This window comes from Oryx dammah, unplaced genomic scaffold, assembly GCF_014754425.2.
Source record: "Oryx dammah isolate SB20612 unplaced genomic scaffold, SCBI_Odam_1.1 HiC_scaffold_2, whole genome shotgun sequence".
NCBI classification, from domain to species: domain Eukaryota; kingdom Metazoa; phylum Chordata; class Mammalia; order Artiodactyla; family Bovidae; genus Oryx; species Oryx dammah.
This window is the reverse complement of record NW_024070186.1, coordinates 182283463-182303657: the sequence shown is the minus strand read 5'-3', so window position 1 is coordinate 182303657 and position 20195 is coordinate 182283463. Positions and strand designations below refer to the sequence as shown.

General features: G+C 49.7%; 1 protein-coding gene across 2 annotated transcripts in view; it reads right to left on the bottom strand.

Annotated features, from left to right (window-relative positions):
- Positions 1-20195, bottom strand: part of LOC120876459 (katanin interacting protein) — a 235688-nt gene that overhangs the window by 47611 nt on the left and 167882 nt on the right. For both annotated transcript variants that reach the window (XM_040258385.1, XM_040258393.1), the window contains one exon: positions 2650-3517. In XM_040258385.1, the coding sequence (XP_040114319.1) occupies positions 2650-3517 (868 nt within the window). The remainder of the gene's footprint in view (positions 1-2649; positions 3518-20195) is intronic.

Here is a 20195-nt window from a genome sequence, read left to right as displayed (position 1 = left end):
CATGGGCTTTCCTTAGTTAACGGCGAATGAGGGATGCTCTCTGGTTGCAGGGTACAGGCTTCTCATTGCAGTGACTTCTCTTGTTGCGACTCGCAGGCTCCAGTAGTTTTGGAGCACAGGCTTAGTTGCCCTGCGCCATGTGGAATCTTCCCAGAGCAAGGATCGAACCCATGTCCTCTGCATTGGCAGGTGGCTTCTCAACCACTGAACCACCAGGGAAATCCCCACATTTTCTTTATCTGTAAAATGGCACTGATATGAGAATTAAATGAGCCCGTTTGAGTAATATGCACAGATGCCCAGCCTGGTTTACTGCAAACATGCCATGCATGTAGCCACTGCAATTCTTTCTTTTCATCATTCCTCCCACACACTGCAGGAGACCCACCATGAGTCAGGCATCTGGGTCCCGGGGTGTGTGTGTGCTAAGTCGTTTCAGTCGTTTCCAACTCTTTGTGACACCCTGGAGTAGAGCTCACCAAGCTCCTCTGTCCATGTGATTCTCCAGGCAAGAATACCAGAGTGTATTGCCACGCCCTCCTCCACGGGATCTTCTTGACCCAGGGATTGAACCTGTGTCTCATTATGCCTCCTGCATTGGCAGGGGGGTTCTTTACCATTAGTGCTACTTAGGAAGCCTGAGGTCCTGGGGATCCCAACACAAATAAGACACAGCATCTGCCCCCAAAGAGCTTCTTGGTCCTTTTCTTCCACTCTGCGCTCCTCCCTGAGACACAGTCTCAGGGTTAAGTCTTGGCGGGATGGGCAGCACAGTCTGTAAGGCTGGGGAGTCAGAAACAGAAGCTCTGCCTGGGAGAAGGAAGCCATCTCTCACCATGCAAAGGCACTCAAGAGTCTGAGGGGACTGCTCTGCCCCAAGTGACATCGAGGGTCTGAAAGAGACCACAAACTCTCCACCTTTCTAAGTGTAACTCTGGCTAAATGCAGACCTTTGGGGTCTGTCCACTAGACAAGAATGGTGCAGGTGCTAATGTAATTCACTAAAAATATATGCATGGGTTTTGCATATAGCTAAACCACCATCCCCTGATGCTGCCGCTGCATCACAGAGTGCGGATGCTGCTGCTGCCGCCGACAATAATAGTAGACAGCAGCAGCGAACATCTGTTGGGTGTTCTTATGTGCCAGGCTCAGTGCCAAATGCTGCCCCTGTATGATCTCATTTGATCCTCCCAGCTTCTACCCCACCATGAGTTGGGTATTATCTGCCTCCTTCCACATGAGGAAATGGAGGCTCAGAGGGATTTCAGAACTTGCCCACAGTTTGGGTTGGCAGTGGGGAACCAGGATAAACGTTTGATTTCAGGGCTTGTGCCTCTATGTGGTACAGAGTGGGGATAAACCCAGAGGATCTCGAGGTGAACCCTGTCTCGGTAGGTCCAGGAGCTTTGTGGACAATAAAGGATGTAGAAGCTAGTGTTGAAATAATGGCCCCCGCTTCTGGAGCACATTCCACATACCAGGCTCTGGTCACTATTCTGAAGCCATCGTCTCATTCGTTTCTCACAACACTGTGGGGGGAGGGCCAGTTGTGGGGGTTCATTCCCATTTCACAGATGAAGATGCTGAGGCTCAGAAAGTGCAAGTGTCCAGCTCTACAGGACCCAGGCGAGAAGTCTCAGGTCTGCAAGTAGCAGAGTCTAAATTCAAGTGGTTTGACTCGTGTTGCTCTGCTACATTCTGTCCTAGGAGCCAAATCTGAGTGCAAATATTCAGAAACCCATCTCCTTTCAGATCTCTCAGAGATAATCTACTGCAAAGTTCACAAAGCAGGTGAATCCTGCTACCAGATGTGTATTTTTTTTTTTTGACCTGCACAGTGGTTTAAAAATAATCTCCATCAGTGGTCAATGTTGAAAAATAAGAATATTCTACAATTTTTATTTATCTTGATAAAAGGAAAAGATCTAGCCCAAGGGCCTTGTATTTATTTTTCTTTTAATATTTGTTTATTTGGCTGCCTTCAGTCTTAGTTGCATTATATGGGATCTTTTGTTGCAGCTCACGGGCTTAGTTGCTCTGTCATGTGGGATCTTAGTTCCCTGACCAGGAATCGAACCCATGTCCCTTGCATGGCAAGGCGGATTCACAACCACTGGACCACCAGGGAAGCCCTGGGCTTGTATTTCTGAATGCCAAAAAACCCCCTTTCGATAGGTCTGTGCTCTCCAGTTTGCCACAGTCCTCACCACTCCCTATAGTACTTCCAACTCCCAGGCAAGAATCAATTGCTATTTATCATCACACTTGCATTATTTTCCTAACAGTACAGTTAAGAGTAAAGTGAGGTAATTAGAGACCAAAAGTCTCTATCAGAGGTTAGATAACAGACTAGATGGGAAAAGCCATGGTCAGCAAGAAAAATGGACAAAGGAACGTATCTTGAAGCCAGTGACAAACACGCCTGTGGGTTTCACAGGTGAAGTGTGCCTTGCCCACTTCACTCACTGCTACTGCCCCTATGGCCCCTGAGACAGGGAATCTGTGACCCTTGATTGAGAAGAACCTTCTTGTTTTGCAGTTGCAGGAGGGACCCTGAGGTCCAGGGAGTAATACAGCTTCATGACAGTTAGCCTCCCTGGCTCCAGTGAGATAGACCCAGTGAGTCAGACAGATTCTGGAACTTACCTCTGTTGGCTGGCTGGCCATCACCATGACCGAGGCTGAGGGCATCCCTCCTCAGGCCCCTCCTCCCGCTGGCAGGCTGCTCCCTGTGAGGGGGCTGGTTAAAGATGTCAAAGTCATCACCGTGGACTGTGGGGGTTGTCCTCTGAGCTCTCTCAGCAGCAATGACATTCCAGCTGTTAACCCGCCCTTGCTCACGTCTGGGGCCTTTATCCCTGGCCTCAGACCCTCCAGGCCCCTTGCCAATGACGTCGTCTGACGGAAGCTCTTCTCTCCAGTCCAGCGGCTTCTCTGGACTCAGCCAGAGGGGTTTCAACTTCGGGCCTCCCGGCTTCCTGCCTTTCCCCACGGGAGAAGGTTGTAACCAGGATGGGGTTTTCCCTGGTGGCTCAGAGACTTTTCTGCCTGTGAGGTTTTCCAGCTGTTGGAGCAGCGAGAGCTCCTGGTCAGGAGGAGGAGGGCACTCCACAGGGGAGGAGTGGGGAGGATCACTGGGCTCGCCACCTGTCGAGGATGGGGCGGCTAAAATGCTGAGCTCCTCCTCTAACTGGGACAAACTGTCTTTCACGCCTTCGGGAGAATTCATCCTTCCAATGAATAAATTTCCTTGTGAAGAAACCTTCACATCCTCTCCTGCTCCAGCTGGCTGCGAGTGACTGGCGTGGAGCTCCTCGTGCCCCTCGGTTCCGGGCGTCTTGCAGACACCTCTGCTTTCTTCCGAGAGGGCAGCATCACTCTTTTCCATCCTCTCATCCTGCAGCCCCACCAGGATGCTCTGCGGGGCCTCGCCACCTCCTTTGTCTAACTTGCCGTCAAAGATGAGTTTTTTGTTGACATAAAGCTTCACGTTCTTAGCCCCGATGTCGAAGTCCTAAAAACACAAAATTTCACAAAATGAAGGTGTGCCGCATTGCACTGATGTATCAGGTTTTGAAAGCAGCTGATGAGGGACTTCCCTGGTGATCCACTGTTTAAGAAGCTGCCTGCCAATGCCAGGGTCATGAGTTTGATCCCCGATCTGGGAAGATTCCACATATGGTGGGGCAACTAAGCCCATGTGGACAAGGACTGAAGCCTGCCTGCCTAGAGCCTGTGCTCTGCATCAAGGGAAGCCACTGCAGTGAGAAGCCCACGCACAACTAGAGAGTCACCCCCTCTCGCCACAACTAGAGAAAGTCCACTGTGCATCAATGAAAACCCAGTGCAGCCAAAAAAAAAAGTAGCAGATGAAAAAGAGAATTGTGGGATGCTAAAAACGTGAGCTTTCTGAGACCACAGCACTAGGGCTGTTAAATCAGGCTCTGTCTCATTTTGGCGCAAAGGGTTCTATACGCTATAAATCAAAGGCCTTTCACAAAGAGGAGCCTCCGTCGCCATCTTCGTCATCATTACCTCCTTCTGGGACACGGGTAATAGCCTGCTAATTGGTCTGCCTGCTTCCTGTCTCTTGCTCCTTCATCCTCAGCTTCACATTGCCACCAGAGTTAATTTCCTACAAGAGCTGAATCTGGCCCCACCACGTCCCTTTGTGAAATCCTTCATGTGTTTTCGCCACCTATAGTTCCTTAAAGCATGGGTCCTGGGCCTCCTGCCCCAGAAAAGCTGGGTAGGCACATAAAATGCAGACGTCCTAGGTCCCAGGGGAGCCATATTTTGGGGGCTCTGAAAGCAGAGCCTGAGACAAGGATTTGAGTGCAGGTAGCTTATGGGCAGCTGCTCCTTTGAGGGAGAGTCAGGTAAGGCAGGTGAGAATGCAAAAAGGTTTTTGGGCTGGGCACTGCTGTGGGCAAGTGGGGCTCCCTCCAGCTAGGACACTGTGAGCGACCTGCAGAAAGAATCTCAGAAATGTCCTTCCAAAGGTGGGGAGTTGGACATTTAATCACTGACCCCCTTCCCTGTGGCTGACGGCTGCCCCAGGGAGCACTGAGGCCCTGCCATGTCCACAGGTTGAGCCCTCTGGTGGCTCTGGGGAAAGGACCCAAGCAGCAAGGCTGAGAGCCTGGAGGCACTGAGGGTGGTGCCCAGTTGGCACGCCCAGAAACTGTCTCAACTCACTGTGGCCACAATCAGAGGGGAGCCCAGAGGATGCAGTGTGGGCACTTCACTTGTGACGGATAATCCAGATGGCTTCTTTGCACACAGAAGCTGAAGGAAGTCAGGCACGTGAGAGGAACTCTGAACCCCTGATAAAGAACCCGGCTGCAGTGAGGGAGACCTGGGTTCGATCCTGGGTTGGGAAGATCCCCTGGAGAACAGAAAGGCTACCCACTCCAGTATTCTGGCCTGGAGAATTCCATGGACTGTAGAGTCCCTAGGGTTGCAAAGAGTCAGACACAACTGAGCGACTTTCACTTTCACTTTCAGCATGACAGAAAATAACCTTCACAAGAGGGTCCCTGCCTGGTCTTCTCTCTCCCCCTCCGGTAGCACGTGTGCCCCACATCAAGCCACAATGCTTCACACTTAAAATCGAATCACACCTTCTACTACTGCCCTATTTGGTCATTCTTTTTTTACACAAAAACAGTTTTATTAAAAAGCTCTCTTGAGGAATGTAATACCTACCTCATACAGTAAACTGGACATATTTAAAGTGTACAACTTAATGGATAAAGAAGATGTGCTAGAAGTATATATATAATGGAATATTAGTCATAAAAAAGAATGAAGTAATGCCATTTGCAGCAACATGGATGGACCCAGAGAATATTATACAAAGTGAAGTGAGACAGAGAAAGACAAATATCATATGATATCACCTACATGTGGAATCTAAAAAAAAGACACACATGAACTTATTTGCAAAACAGAAACAGACCCAGAGTCTTAGAAAACAAACTTACATTTACCAAATGGGAAAGGAGCGATGGAAGGATAAATTTGGAGCTTGAGATTAGCAGATACACAGAACTATATATAAAATAGATTACCAACAAGGATCTACTTAAAGCACAGAGGACTACATTCAATATTTTGTAATAACCTGTAAGTGAAAAGAATCTGAAAAAGGATATAAACATATATAATCTTTTATATGTATGTGTATATATATATATATATATTTGAACCACTGTGCTTTACACCTGAAACTAAAACAACACTGTAAATCAACTATACTTCATTTAAAAATAAATAGTAAAGCACAACTTAGACAGCAAGGAGATCAAACCAGTCAATCCTAAAGGAAACCAACCCTGAATATTCATTGGAAGGACTGATGCTGAAGCTGAAGCTCCAATACTCTGGCCACCGGAAGAGCTGACTCACTGGAAAACACCTGGATGCCAGGAAAGACTAAGGGCAGGAGGAGAAGGGGGCAACAGAGGATGAGATAGTTGGATGGCTTCATTGACTCAGTGGATATAAGTCTGAGGAAGATCCGGGAGATACTGAAGGACCGGGAAGCCTGTAGCGCTGCAGTCCACGGGGTCATAAAGAGTCGGACACAACTGAGCAACTGAACAACAAATACAACTTGTTAATTTTTAACACATATACACCCATGATCATTACCCGGAGGCTTCCTCACACCCCTTCAAATTCCCCTCCACCCCACCCCTAGGCAACCACTCACCAGCCTTCTGTCACTACAGATTAGTTTGCATTTTCTAGAATTTTCATACAAAAGGAGTCACACACTATGACCTCCATGGGGCCTGAGGGTCTGGTTTCTTTCCCCCGGCATAATATCTCCGAGTTCATCCATGTTGCCGAAGTGAACAGTTTTATGCCTTCTTATTGCTGAGGAGCAGTCTATTCTGGGGTGCCCCACAGTCTGTCTGTCCATCCACCTTCACAGCAAACTCTGGGAGGCTGCACCTCCCTCCAGCTGGCCTTTGCCTCCTCTCCTCTACATGAACCCATCCTGCCAAGGGTGCCAGTAACTGGGATGATAACCATCATCCTTGTGTCTGGATGATTCTGATTGATTCTTGTCCTGGTCCATCACTCACAGGACCCTCCTTTCACTCTCAAGGGTGTCCTGGTTTGGACAACCAGTGTTAGGGTCCAGCAAGTGACCAGACACACTGGGAAGTTCTCAGTCCTTAGGCAGGTTATCCCCCTGCTTCCTGTTCTCATAGCAGCCCAAGCTCCCTGCCTCTCCTTGACTGGTTGGGTGGGCCCCGGGCCTCCTGCTTTTCCTGTGTTCTCTCACTAGGCGGTCCCACTCAGGCCCAAGGCCCTAAATTTCATCCTCGCATTGGTGACTCCCAACTATTTAATTTATTTTACTGGAGTATAGTTGATTTACAATGTTGTATTAGTTTCAGGTGTACAGCAAAGTGATTCAGTTATATATATATATATATATATATATATATATATATATATATATATATATACACACACATATCTTTTCCAGATTCTTTTGCATTATGTTTTATTGCAAAATATTAAATACAGTTCTCTGTACTATACAGTCGGTCCTCGTTGTTTGTCTATGTTATATATAGTAGTTTGTAACCGTTAATCCCCAACTCCTAATTCATCCTTTCCCACTCCGTTTCCCCTTTGGTAACCACAAGCTTGTTTTCTATGCTCATGAGTCTGTTTCTGTTTGGTGAATAAATGCATCTGGATCACCTTTAGATTCCACGTAAGTGACACCATATGATGTTTGTCTTTCTCTTGACTTGACTTCGGCCTTCCCCAGTGGCTCAGCAATAAGGAATCCGCCTGCACTGCAGGAGACGTGGAGACATGGGTTCGATCCCTGAGTTGGGAAGATCCCTTGGAGAAGGAAATGGCAATCCACTCTGATATTCTTGCCCAGAAAATCCCATGGACAGAGGAGCCTGGGGGCTACAGCCCATGGGATCGCAAAAGTCAGTCATGACTTAGTGAGTAAATCACAACAAAGGTTTCACTTCACTTAGTACGATACTCTCTAAGTCCATCCATGGCTGCAAACAGCGTTAGTTCATTCTTTTCTATGGCTGAGTAGTATTCCCTTGTGAGTGTGGTGGTTTAGTTACTAAGTCATGTCAGACTCCTGTGACCCCATGGACTGTAGCCTGTCAGGCTCCTCTGTCCATGGAATTCTTCAGGCAAGAACACTGGAGTGGGTTGCCATTGTGTGTGTGTGTGACATATATATAATATGACATACATATGACATATATATATATATATATATTTATTATTATTTTTTTTAATCCAGTCCTCTGTCAATGGACATTTAGGTTGCTTCCATGTCTTGGCTAATGTAAACAGTGCTGTTTGGACACTGGACTCCCGACTGTTCTAATCTCCAATTCTGGCCTCTCCGTCTAGGCCCAGTGACCATGTGACTACTCCTCCTGCATATCTAACAAGGATCTCAACCTTAATGTGCCCTGAACAGAATGATCAATTCACTTTTCCCAAACCTCATCTTCATCCATCTTAAAAATGGTTCCTTCATCCAACCAGCTGCCCCAAACCTAGGAGTCCTTGAGCCCTCTTGCTCTTTCACACACATATCCAATCCATCAGAAGCTCCCGTGGTTCCACCTCCCAAACCTCTCCCTAATCTGACCTCTTCTTCCCGGATGGCCACTTCCTCCTAGCCTGGGCCACCACCATCTCTCCCAGAGACAACAACTGTAGCCTCCTAATTGGTCTCCGTGTTTCCACTCTGCACTGTCACGCACCCGCTACCAACACACCCCAGCACACACATTTCATTTTCGGCAGCCAGTCCTCCTTAAAAAGCAGCTTAAATCACTAGGGGATTCCCGAGTGGTCCAGTGGTTAGGACTCTGCACGTCCACTGCAGGGGGCCCGGGTTCAATTCCTGGTCAGGGATCTAGGACACCACAGTGTGGTGTGTCCGGAAAACAGAACAAAACACCAGCGACAAAAACAAATCAGATCACAGCAGCCGCTGCTTAAAACCACCCCACAATTTCCTATCACTCTGAGAATAAATGCCAGCTCCCTTCAGGAGTCAACATAGCCTGTGTGATCAGGTCCCAAGATGACCTCTCTCTCCCCTTCCTTTCCGCCTCCCAACACACCACTCCAATTGCTGCTCTGTGATTCTGTGGAGCTCAATGCCACCTTGGGACCTGGGCAACTGCCTGGCACATTCTGCCCCAGAGACCTGCAAGCCTGGCTCCTCCCTGTCTTCAAAGAGATCTTGCTGCTCTCCCTAAGGCAGCCCCCGCCCCATCCAATCCCCTTTCTAGCCCATGGTCCTGTTTTATTTTCTTCCTGTCTCTGACATGATCTTGTTCATCAGCTTTCTAATTTATTTATTGGCTCCCCCACTCAAAGTTAGGGCTGCCCTGATGGCTCAAGTGGTAAAAAAAAATCTGCCTACAAGACAGGAGACCTGGGTTTGATCCCTAGGTCAGGAAGATCCTTGCAGGAGGAAATGGCAACTCATGCCAGTATTCTTGCCTGGGAAATCCCATGGACAGAGGAGCCTGGTGGCAAACAGTCCGTGCGGTTGCAAAGAGTTGGCCATGACTGAGCACGCCCACACACACACACTCAAACTTAAGTTCCAGGGGCTTCCCGGGTGGCTCAGTGGTAAAGAATCCGCCTGCCAATGCAGGAGACATGGGTTCAATCCCTGACCCAGGAAGACCCCACATGTCGTGAAGCATCTAAGCCCGTATGCCACAACTACCGAGTCTGTGCTTTAGAGCCTGAGAGCTGCAGCTACTGCAGCCCCCACACCCAGAGCCCACGGGCCACAACGGCAGAAGCCACCACCACCAGAGAGGAGCCCCTGCTTGCCACAACTGGAGAAAGCCCTCACCGCAGCGAAGACCCACCGCAGCCACAATCAAAAAATAAATAAACCAGCTCTGAGACAGCAGAGGTGCTACCAGTCTCATCCAAGGGCCCAGCAAGCACCTGGCACACAGTTTTTGCTCAGCCGTCATTTTGGAATTACAAACGAATCAACACAGCCACTTTTCTCCCCAGGTAGCGCTGCTCCCTAACAATCCTCAGAGAACAAACCTGATCAGAAAAACGGCAGCCTGTTGGTCTCAACCCCAGACCGTGTTCTGTCTTGCTTTGGCTTCTGATCTACTCTTGGGATGTGAGATCAGAGACTCCCAGATGTGTCCATGTAGACTCATTTCCCGCCTTCTGCCTTCCTGAAAGCCAGGCAGGGAAGCTCTTACTAAATCCCTAGCTCACTGAGCTATTGCTCTGAAGGCTTCCGGAGCAATCTGGGATGAGAACTGTCAAGCCCGTGTTAGATGACAGGAACCCGGCTTCAGTCGTCCAGTTGCGGGATGGCAGGCTGCTATTTGCTGCCTGTCAGAAAAGCCGATTCTCAGAGCACCCTTTTTCATGTTTATATGGATGTGTTCTCTGTTTAGCGGAGGTGCAGAGCAAGCGCATGCTGTGAATTAATCAGGAAATAGCTACTGGAGAAGGACAGCCCGGGGAGCTTCCAGTGACTAGTTCCGCAAAATTACCGCTGTGGAAACATCTGGAGAAGACACGCTGTCACTGAAAGAGGTGGGGGGAGGGGGGTGGGAAGCATGCTCTTCAGTCCCACAGTCACGAGGTGGGTATCCTGGATCCCATCGGGAGATGCCTGGTCTCCACAATGGGCTCGCTGACCATCCGCAAACCATCTAGAGCCCCTCCTGATCTCAGCTCTCTCCAAGAAGCCTGGCCAAGGGACTTCCTTGGTGGTCCAAGGGTTAGGAATCCACCTTGTAATGCAAGGGACGTGGGTTCAATCCCTGGTTGGGGAGCTAAGCTCTCACATGTCAAAACTAAGCCTGTGTGTTGCAACTACTGAGCCTGATGGCTGCAACTAGGGAGCCTGTGGGCCACAACGAAAGATCCCACGTGAAGCAGTGAAGATCCCGCGTGTCACAGCTCAGACCCAAGGCAGCCAAATAAATACATAAAATAAAAAGAAGCTTGGCTGAGTGGGGATAGAGAGGGGGAAGCAGGCTGGAGCAGGGTGTGACTGCCAGTGCTCACAGGACTGGACAGGTAGGAGAGAGAAGAAGGTTAGGTTTGAAACCAGAGGGAGTGGTGGGGGTCCTGGGGAACTGAGAGGCTCATGCCCCCTGCTTGATGGTGTTTAAATCTGCCAAAGTTCCAACACTCTCCAGATCCAACAAGCCATTTGTCAGATTCTGTAGGTGAATCTGATCCAAGCAACACCAGGGTGGGATCCCAGGTGGGGAACAGCATCTGGGGGTGCCGAGTGTGACACATGAAAGGCCACACGCATTGTCCCATGCTGTCCTTCAAACTACTCCCCAGGGTGGGCCTTAGGGCCCATCTGACAGATGAAGAAACTGAGGCTCAGCCTTCCCTGAGGTCACATAGCTGGTGCACAGAGAGCCACTCTTGCTGCACCCCAATCTCCTACTGCCATCTCTTTCTGGGTCAAGCCGGACCCAGAGAAGGCCTTGGTCTCGGTTGTGCCTGCCTGGCCTCTGGCAGAATCACCTGCTTTGGGTGCACTCTGAGCTCCTACTTCTATTTTTCAAATTAGTCCTCATGGACCAAGAGTCTCATACTCCCATCCTGACTCCTCCTCACTCCCCAGAGGCAATCGACATGGGTGCTGATGGGGGGCGGGGCATGCCCACGCTCCTGTCCTTGCAGACTTTTCCTACGTATTTATGTACATATCGATGCAACTGTCACAGCTCAAGCATGTGGTCAGAAGCCATCTGAGATACACTGCTGTGTCGTGGGGAAGACGGGGTTGAGATTTTGCAGGTCTGTATTCGTCGGTATCCCCTCAATGAGGCTCTGGATGAAGGGTGCCTTTGGGAATAAATCCAGGGGAAAATTCTCTTGCTGCTAAAGAACGAACCTGCTTCTTCCTTCCAAACAGAGGGCTCTAGTCCTATTTCCTCTTTTGCCTCAGCTTCCAAGAATTCCAGGTGAAATTCCATCCTGCTGATGACCTTACCCTCGAGAATCATTTGTGTGTGTGTATATGTGTGTGTGTGTGTGTGTCTGTGTGTCTGTGTGTGTCTGTGTATTTGTTCCCTTGGTGCTCATATTTTCTTCTTCGTTTAACTAGAGTTACTGCTATGCCCTTTGTTGACGCTGCCTCAAACCCCTTTTGCAATGCATTTTCAAAAGGACACTGAAACTCTGTGGCTGGCACGTGGTGGAGGGGAGCACCGTTCCTCGTCCAAAAAAGGGCTTTACCCTTTGTTCCCGCTGCCCAGAACCAATCACGTTGGAACTGTAATGCATTTGAACCCAACAACATTAATATCATTTTGATCTAAGTGATTGAATTGATTCGGTAAGGCCACGTTCCTCCTTGGCCCTGGGGTCGAATGACATGTCTCTTCCAATGAGCACACGAATTGCTCAGGGAAGATTGATAGTGGGTCATGACAACAACCCTAGCAGAGGCGGGGGCTCTTGTGCTCACAAAACGCTTTGCCTAGACACTAATACCTGGCCCTGAGCACAGGCAGCAAAGCCTGAGGGAAATCATTTGGAGAAGAGCATTGGCTAGGCCCACCTGCCGGATGAGAGGGAGGGTCCACTGCCCGGGTCCCCAACTTCTGGGATCTAACGCCTGATGATCTGAGGTGGAGCTGATGTTAATAATAATAGAAATAAAGTGCACAATAAATGTAATGTGTTTGAATCATCCTGAAACCTAGCCCCACCCCCCGACCCCCAGTCTGTGGAAAAACTGTCTTCCAGGAAACTGGTCCCTGGTGCCAAAAAGGTTGGAGACTGCAGCTTTAAGGCAAAGCCTTCATTGGTATGGGTGCACGACTGGAGTCAAACCAGCTGTGTGCCGCTGGACCTCACTCGTGCACAACCCAGGCAGCCCCCCAGCCCAGCTGTTCTGTCTTTCTGGGCGCCCGCGCTGGCCCTGATGCACAGGGAGAAGATGAGCTTCCATCCTTCACTGCTATCTTTGCCTGGGAGTGCTGGGTTCCGAACAGGAGGGGCCAAAGGGCTGTGGGATGATTGGGAGGCTTTCTGGGGACAGGGGCCTTTGGAGAGTGAGCCGCTGCAGCCCAGAGAGCCATCACGCAGGCTTCAGGACCCGGCTCAGGAGCTGACCCCTCTGGGAAGCCCCCGGCCTTCCCCATCTGCCCCACCTGCCTCCTCAGGTTGGGTCGAGGGTCCTCCTTTGGGCTCTCAGAGCTGAGTGTGCACCGGGACCCCCGCGCCAACGACCTTGTGGTCCCATGTGCAAACCTGTCCTCACCTGGATGGAGGCCTTCAAGGATCAAGAAACAGGCCTATTCCTATCTATCTTAAGACCAGGCTCTGAGAACTAAAGTTGCTCCCTCCTGGAGCACTTGAACTAGAATGCTTTATTGGGGATGAGATCTCAATGACCTTTCGTCTGTCCCTTGGGAGGAAGACCAATGAAAACCCTTCTTTGTGACACAGTAACTTGATGAAGATGGCTTGAGACACTTTACAAGCTACAGATAACCTACTACTAGCCAGGCTGGGAGCCAATGACTGACACCCACCACCCAAAGTCACAGAGGAGGAAGGACGGGGATGGGATGTGACAGACGGGGTCACTAACTGGAGCCCCTACGGCTGATCCTGGGCTTGTTCAGCCCATAGAGGAGTTAAATGTTCAGAACCAGCTGATGCTGTCCAAAAACTGAGAGTGTTCACATAACAGTGTGCATTTCTGTCTCTTAAAAATTTAGGCCATCTGGCAGGACGGAGCCAGGACAGGGATAGCTGCCCTAGGCAGGTCCTGGCTCACAGGGGACCACAGTGCCTCTCTATTGAAAGGCAGGGCCAGGTGGTGCATACCAGACTGCCTGGGAGCCATGTGACCACCAGCAAGCTGTTCTGCGCCTCAGTTTCCCCATCTGTAGGATAGAGCTGACCACCATAGTACCCATCTCACTGCAGTTTGGAATAAATGAGCTGATATATGTAAAGTCCTTTCAACGCTGCCTGGCACATAATACACGCTCAAGAAGCTGCCATCATTGTCTTGTACCCAACCTGCTGCCTGCAGGCTATACCCACTGACACTGGCTGCTCAGGGCTAGGGAGGCCAGAGACCCCCTGCTCCCCTATGGCAGGGTGCAGTGACCCCCTGTTCCTGGCCCAGGTTGGCAGCAGGCGCAGGAGAACCCCATTCACTCTAGGATGGGGCCTAAAATTACTCTCGCTAACTTAGGTCAATACTGCTCGAGTTGGGATTAATAGATACATACTATTATATAAGGGCTTCCCTGATAGCTCAGCTGGTAAAGAATCCGCCTGCAATGCAGGAGACCCTGGTTCGATTCCTGGGTTGGGAAGAATCTGCTGGAGAAGGGATAGGCTACCCGCTCCAGTATTCTTGGGCTTCCCTTGTGGCTCAGCTGGTAAAGAATCCACCTGCAAGGTGGGAGACTTGGGTTCAGTCCCTGGGTTGGGAAGATCCCCTGGAGAAGGGAGAGGCTACCCACTCCAGTATTCTGGCCCAGAGAATTCCATGGACTGTATAGTCCAGGGGGTCCCAAAGAGTCAAGACACATCTTTCACTTTCACATAAAATAGATAACCAACAAGGACCTTCTGTTGGTTACGGGGAATGACACTCAACATTTTGTAATCACCTTTAAGGGGGAAGAATGTGAAAAGGAATCTATCTATTTATCTATCTATGTGTGTGTGTGTGCATAAATGTATGCATGTATCCATATACATGTGTGTGTATTCAGTCACTCAGTTGTGTCTGACTCTTTGCAAACCCAAGGACTCTAGCCCACCAGGCTCCTCTGTCCATGAAATTTTCCAGGCAGGAATCCTGGAGTGGGTTGCCATCTCCTACTCCAGGGGATCTTCTGGAGCCAGCAATCAAACCCGAGTCTCTGTCTTCTGAATTGGCAGGCAGATTCTTTACCACTAGCGGCACTCAGGAAGCCCACCTATATATACACACACACACACACACATATATTAATATATAACTGAATCACTTTGTTGTATACCTGAAATGAACACAATATTGTAAATCAACTACATTTTAATTAAGGGGGAAAAAAAAAGATTCCGCTTGATCTGGGCTCAGGCCCCAGCTGGCAATTCTTGCAATTTTATCCAACCCAGCATGTACCACACGGGGGCCTTTCAGGATCCTGGCCTGTGTGACACACAAAAGATGAAAGCGGGGCTCCTCTCCTTGAGGAGTTCACAAAAGCCTGAAAAATTAGGGGTCACAGACTCAGATGCTTGCAGTACCACCAATGCGGAGGGACGGGAAGTGGGGAGCACCCGCCTACAAGTCTAGAGGCTGCCGGAGTCACTGGGCTCCAGCCGACGGACACTGCAGAGGGAATACCACGAGCTCATCAGAAGCCAACTTTCCAGCGTTGTCAAATGTTTCACAAGCTGTGCAACGTCGTGAGCGCCAAATGGAACACGCCTGCAGGATAGATTTGGCCAGGGGCACCTGTTTGTTAGAGACATGGGAGGCTCAGGAAACTGACGGATACCCTAGGGAAGCATGAAATCTGGTGCCCAGAAGGGGTGGCTGAGACCACTAGCAGGGGCCTGGGGCAGGCTGGGGGTGTGCGGGTGGCTGGTGGGTGAAGAGAGACTTAAGCAGAACTTTGAGGTTTCCAAAGATAGGGTTTGTAATAAGACTGGCTACGCATTCCAGGTGCTGGGCAGGGCAGGAGCAAAGTCACAGAGGAGAGAAGAGTTCCCTGGGACCAGAGGGGATGGAGGTTCCGTAAGGATGGAAGCACCAGAGAGCCCATTTTGGGGTCTGAGAGTGGTGGAGACAACATGTGTGCAGGGCGCACGGAAACATGTCAAGTGGGAGGGGCGGAGTGGTGTCAGGACCACGGTGCCCACTGTGTAGGGGACACAAGTGAGATCGTGATGGCAACTGCTGCACCCTGACTCAGCTCCACCAAAGCTCCCAGGAGTGGATGTGACCTGATGTCACCAGATCTTCTAGTTAAAGGTCCCTATATTTCATGGAAACTCACCAATTTTTAAATGTTAGTAACTAAAAAAAAAAAAAAAGGCAGAGACATTACTTTACCAACAAAGGTCTGTCCAGTCAAAGCTATGGTTTTTCCAGTAGTCACCTAGGGATGTGAAACTTGGACCATGAAAAAGGCTGAGCACCAAAGAATTGATGCTTTTGAACTGTGGTGTTGGGGAAGACTCTTGAGAGTCCCTTGGGCTACAAGGAGATCCAACCAGTCAATCTTAAAGGAAATCAATCCTGAAGATCCACTGGAAGGACTGATGCTGAAGCTGAAGCTCCAATCCTTTGACCACCTGATGCAAAGAACTGACTCATTGGAAAAGACCCTGATAATGGGAAAGATTGAAAACAGGAGAAGGGGATGACAGAGGATGAGACGGTTGGATGGCATCACGAACTCGATGGACATGAGTTTGAAGCAAGCGCTGGGAGTTGGTGACGGACAGAGAAGCTTAACATGCTGCAGTCCATGGGGTTGCAGAGTCAGAGATGACTGAGCGACTGAACTGAACTGAATTGATTCAAAGAACTTTGGGGACTTCCCTGGTGGTCTTGTGGACTTCCCTGATAGCTCAGTTGGTAAAGAATTAGCCTGCAATGCCAGAGACCCCAGTTTGATTCCTGGGTCGGGAAGATCCCCTGGAGAAGGGATAGGCTACCCACTCCAGTATTCTTGGGCTTCCCTTGTGGCTCAGCTGGTAAAGAATCTGCCTGCAGGAGACCTGGGTTCGATCCCTGAGTTTGGAAGATCCCCTGGAGAAGGGAAAGGTTATCCACTCCAGTATTGTGGCCTGGAGAATTCCGTGGAATGTATAGTCAGTCCATGGGGTCACAAAGAATCGGATATGACTGAGGGACTTTCACTTTCACTGGTGGTCCTGTGGTTGAGAGTCTGCATTCCAACGCAGGTGATGTGGGTTCAATCCCTGGTTGGGGAACTAAGATCCCACATGCTGCAGGGCAATTAAGCCTGCACACTACAGCTGGAAAGAAGCCCAAGAGCCTCAACTCAGACTCAATGCAGCCAAATAAATAAATAATTTAAAACACATACACACACACAAAACCCAAAGAATTTTGAAAACACAGTGTGAGCCAGCTGCAATCTGTGAGCTGCCTTTGGTCCACCAGGGCACAGCCTCTTCCCAGGATGTCCGGGGCAGCACGTGCTGGCCAGGGACTGTGGTCACTCCCCTGAGGCATTCTGCAGCAGCTAGGCCCTCAGCTCATCTCCCACCACTGTCCTGGCCCCAGTGAACTGTGGTTTTCAGGGGTCCCCTGGGCCCACCTGCCTGGGCAAGAGCTCATGGGGGCAGACAGCATGTCTGATTCCTGGCCCCAACACAATGTCTGGGGCGATCGATATGGCTCTGCTGATGAGACGGGGGAACGAGCAGATGAGTGAGCCGAGCGGGAGATGGAGGAGACAGCAGGCAGCAGGGGAAGGAGGAGCTGGACTTGGAAGGAGGCAGGTTCAGGCAGTGGAAATGGTAAGACCTAAAGATGACTGATGGAGGGGCACAGGGGGAGCGAAGGATTCAAAGGTGGGAGTCAAGCTTTCCTGCAGACAGCCAAAGGAAGTGGAGCCTGGAGTGGGGCTGAGGGGTCTGGGGTTGGGGTACCAAAGCTAGGGCTTCAGTACATGGCTGGGCAGAAATGCTAAAGAAAAGCATCTCGTGGCCAGGAGAGAAGCTTGGTTCAGAAATTAAGCCTCGGGGTAGGTTTAGATTTGGGAGCTGATGAATACGTTCACCAGCAGGTGACTTCCATGTTCTTAGAGGAAAAGAAGGGACCTAGTCTGGGTCTCATTTTGTACTTTCCCTGGTGATTTTTCCCTCCTTAGCCAGCACTTCAATTTTTCATTGGGAATCCACTCTTCCCTTGACCTGACTTCATGTGGATAACATAGGCCTCGCTCCAAGTCGCAACCCAGGCCTGGCCAGTGGGCCCTAGACCTGGGGCCTTCTGCAAGCACTCCTGAAATCAAGAGCAATGTCAGTGGGGACCACCACTTGAAACCTGAGAATGATGCCAACACGGAGGGAGGAGATTCCTGATGGCATCATGTGAACTCCTGGATCCTGCCATGCCTGAGGCAGCCAACTCATACTCTCCTGTAATATGGGCCAAAGAACGCTTTTTTGTCCTTAAGCTGGATTTAATTGGGTTTTCTTGTCCTTTGTTACCAAAAGAATCCTGGCTGATAACACTAGTGTTGGGACTGAGAATTTTAATCAACAGATTCAGCTACTAAGTCAGTCCTGGCCAAGGCAAGCAGGAGTGGGGAGAGGAGATCTCTACCCTCTAGGGGGTCTGGGATTTGTCTTGCTGTCCTAGGCTGGCCCCTGCACATGGGTGAGCAGCCCTCTCTACTTAGACACCTGTCTGGTCCCAGAAGCAGCTCATCCCCTGGTCTGTGCAGTACAGAGATACAGGCTTCAGCTTCTACCCCTGTTCTGCATCTGTGTTCTCGTTCCTGCTGGGATTACAGTTTGGCTCTGAATTCCGACCTTCTGGTTGGAGCCTGAACACCTCGTGGGGGCCCCTCTCTCAAGGTGGACTTCTCTGCTCACCTCTGTGTCCTCTGCTGGCTGGGGGCCTGCTTCAAGTCTGAGCCTCCTGGACCTCTCAAGGTGACCATGCCTTACCTTCCCGAGCATGGACTGTGCACACAGACTTTAGAGGCTGCAGCCTATCCACCAGACAGCACCCTCTCGCAGCTGACAGCGGCCCAGACCAAGCCCGAGGTCAACACCTAAGGAAGGCTCTTGCGCGTCTGGGTCAGTGCCCGTCCTCCCAGCCACCCTATTAAGATGCCATCATGGTCCCCAAGGGTTTCCCAGATGGCACTAGTGGTAAAGAACCTGCCTGCCAATGCAGGAGACTTAAGAGATGCAGGTTCAATCCCTGGGTTGGGAAGATTCTCTGGAGAAGGGCATGGCAACCCACTCCCGTATTCTTGCCTGAAGAATCTCATGGGCAGAGGGGTCTGGGGGGCTACAGTCCATGGGGTTGCAAAGAGTCAGACATGATGAAGTGACTTAGCATGCACACACACGAATGCTCGCCAGGCCCGAGGGTGCTCCCCAGACCAGAGGTGCCCAGACCCTACCATGTGGTGGAGCCATCAGGCTACACTGACTCAGTTGCCCAAATGAAGGTCACATCTTCGACTGCAAAGCCATTGCCATATTTGGCCTTGGTCTGTATCCTGATCCAAACAAATCAACTGTTGGGACTTCCTTGGTGTCCAGCGGTTAAGACTCCACTCTTCTATTGCCCTGGTGGCTCAGATGGTAAAGAATCCGCCTGCAATGCAGGAGACCTGGGTTCGATGCCTGGGCCAGGAAGAATCCCCTAGAGAAGAGTATGGCTACCAACTCCAGTATTCTTGCCTGGAGAATTCCATGGACAGAAGAACCTGACAGGCTATAGTTCTTGGGGTTGCAAAGAGTCAGACACGCCTGAGCAACTAAGACTCTTCCACTGCAGGGGCCAAGGGTTCAATCCCTGGTCAGGGAACTAAGATCCTGCATGCCACATGGTGTGGCCAAACAAATTAACTATTAAAAATTAGGCAGTTAGGGGTATTTGAATGTGGACTGGGTACTGAAGCATATAATGAATGATTGTCAGGTATGATAGCAGCATCGGGATGATATAAAAACAAACTTATCTGTTAGAGATGCACGCAAAAAATTATGAATGAGATGATATGATACCTACAATTTCTTTCTAAATGTTAGGGGAGGAGATGAAACAAAAATGGCAGAATGTAGATAACTACTGAAGCTGAAGAAGGGTACATAGGTTGTTAATGAACTAACCTCTTCACTTTGCGTTCATTTGAAAATCCATCCCTACCCCACCATGAAAGGCCTTTCTGAAAATACAAACATTGCCCTGGGATGAATCGAATCTATCCTTATATGCAGAGTACATCATGAGAAACGCTCGACTGGAAGAAACACAAGCTAGAATCAAGATTGCTGAGAGAAATATTAATAACCTCAGATATGCAGATGACACCACCCTTATGGCAGAAAGTGAAGAGGAGCTAAAAAGCCTCTTGATGAAAATGAAAGAGGGAGAGTGAAAAAGTTGGCTTAAAGCTCAACATTCAGAAAACGAAGATCAAGGCATCTGGTCCCATCACTTCATGGCAAATAGATGGGGAAACAGTAGAAACAGTGTCAGACTTTATCTTTTTGGGCTCTAAATCACTGCAGATGGTGACTGCAGCCATGAAATTAAAAGAAGTTTACTCCTTGGAAGAAAAGTTATGACCAACCTAGATAGTATATTCAAAAGCAGAGACATTACTTTGCTGACTAAGGTCCGCCTAGTCAAGGCTATGGTTTTTCCTGTGGTCATGTATGGATGTGAGAGTTGGACTGTGAAGAAGGCTGAGTGCCAAAGAATTGATGTGTTTGAACTGTGGTGTTGGAGAAGACTCTTGAGAGTCCCTTGGACTGCAAGGAGATCCAACCAGTCCATTCTGAAGGAGATCAACCCTGGGATTTCTTTTGAAGGAATGAGGCTAAAGCTGAAGCTCCAGTACTTTGGACACCTCATGCAAAGAGTTGACTCATTGGAAAAGACTCTGATGCTGGGAGAGATTGGGGGC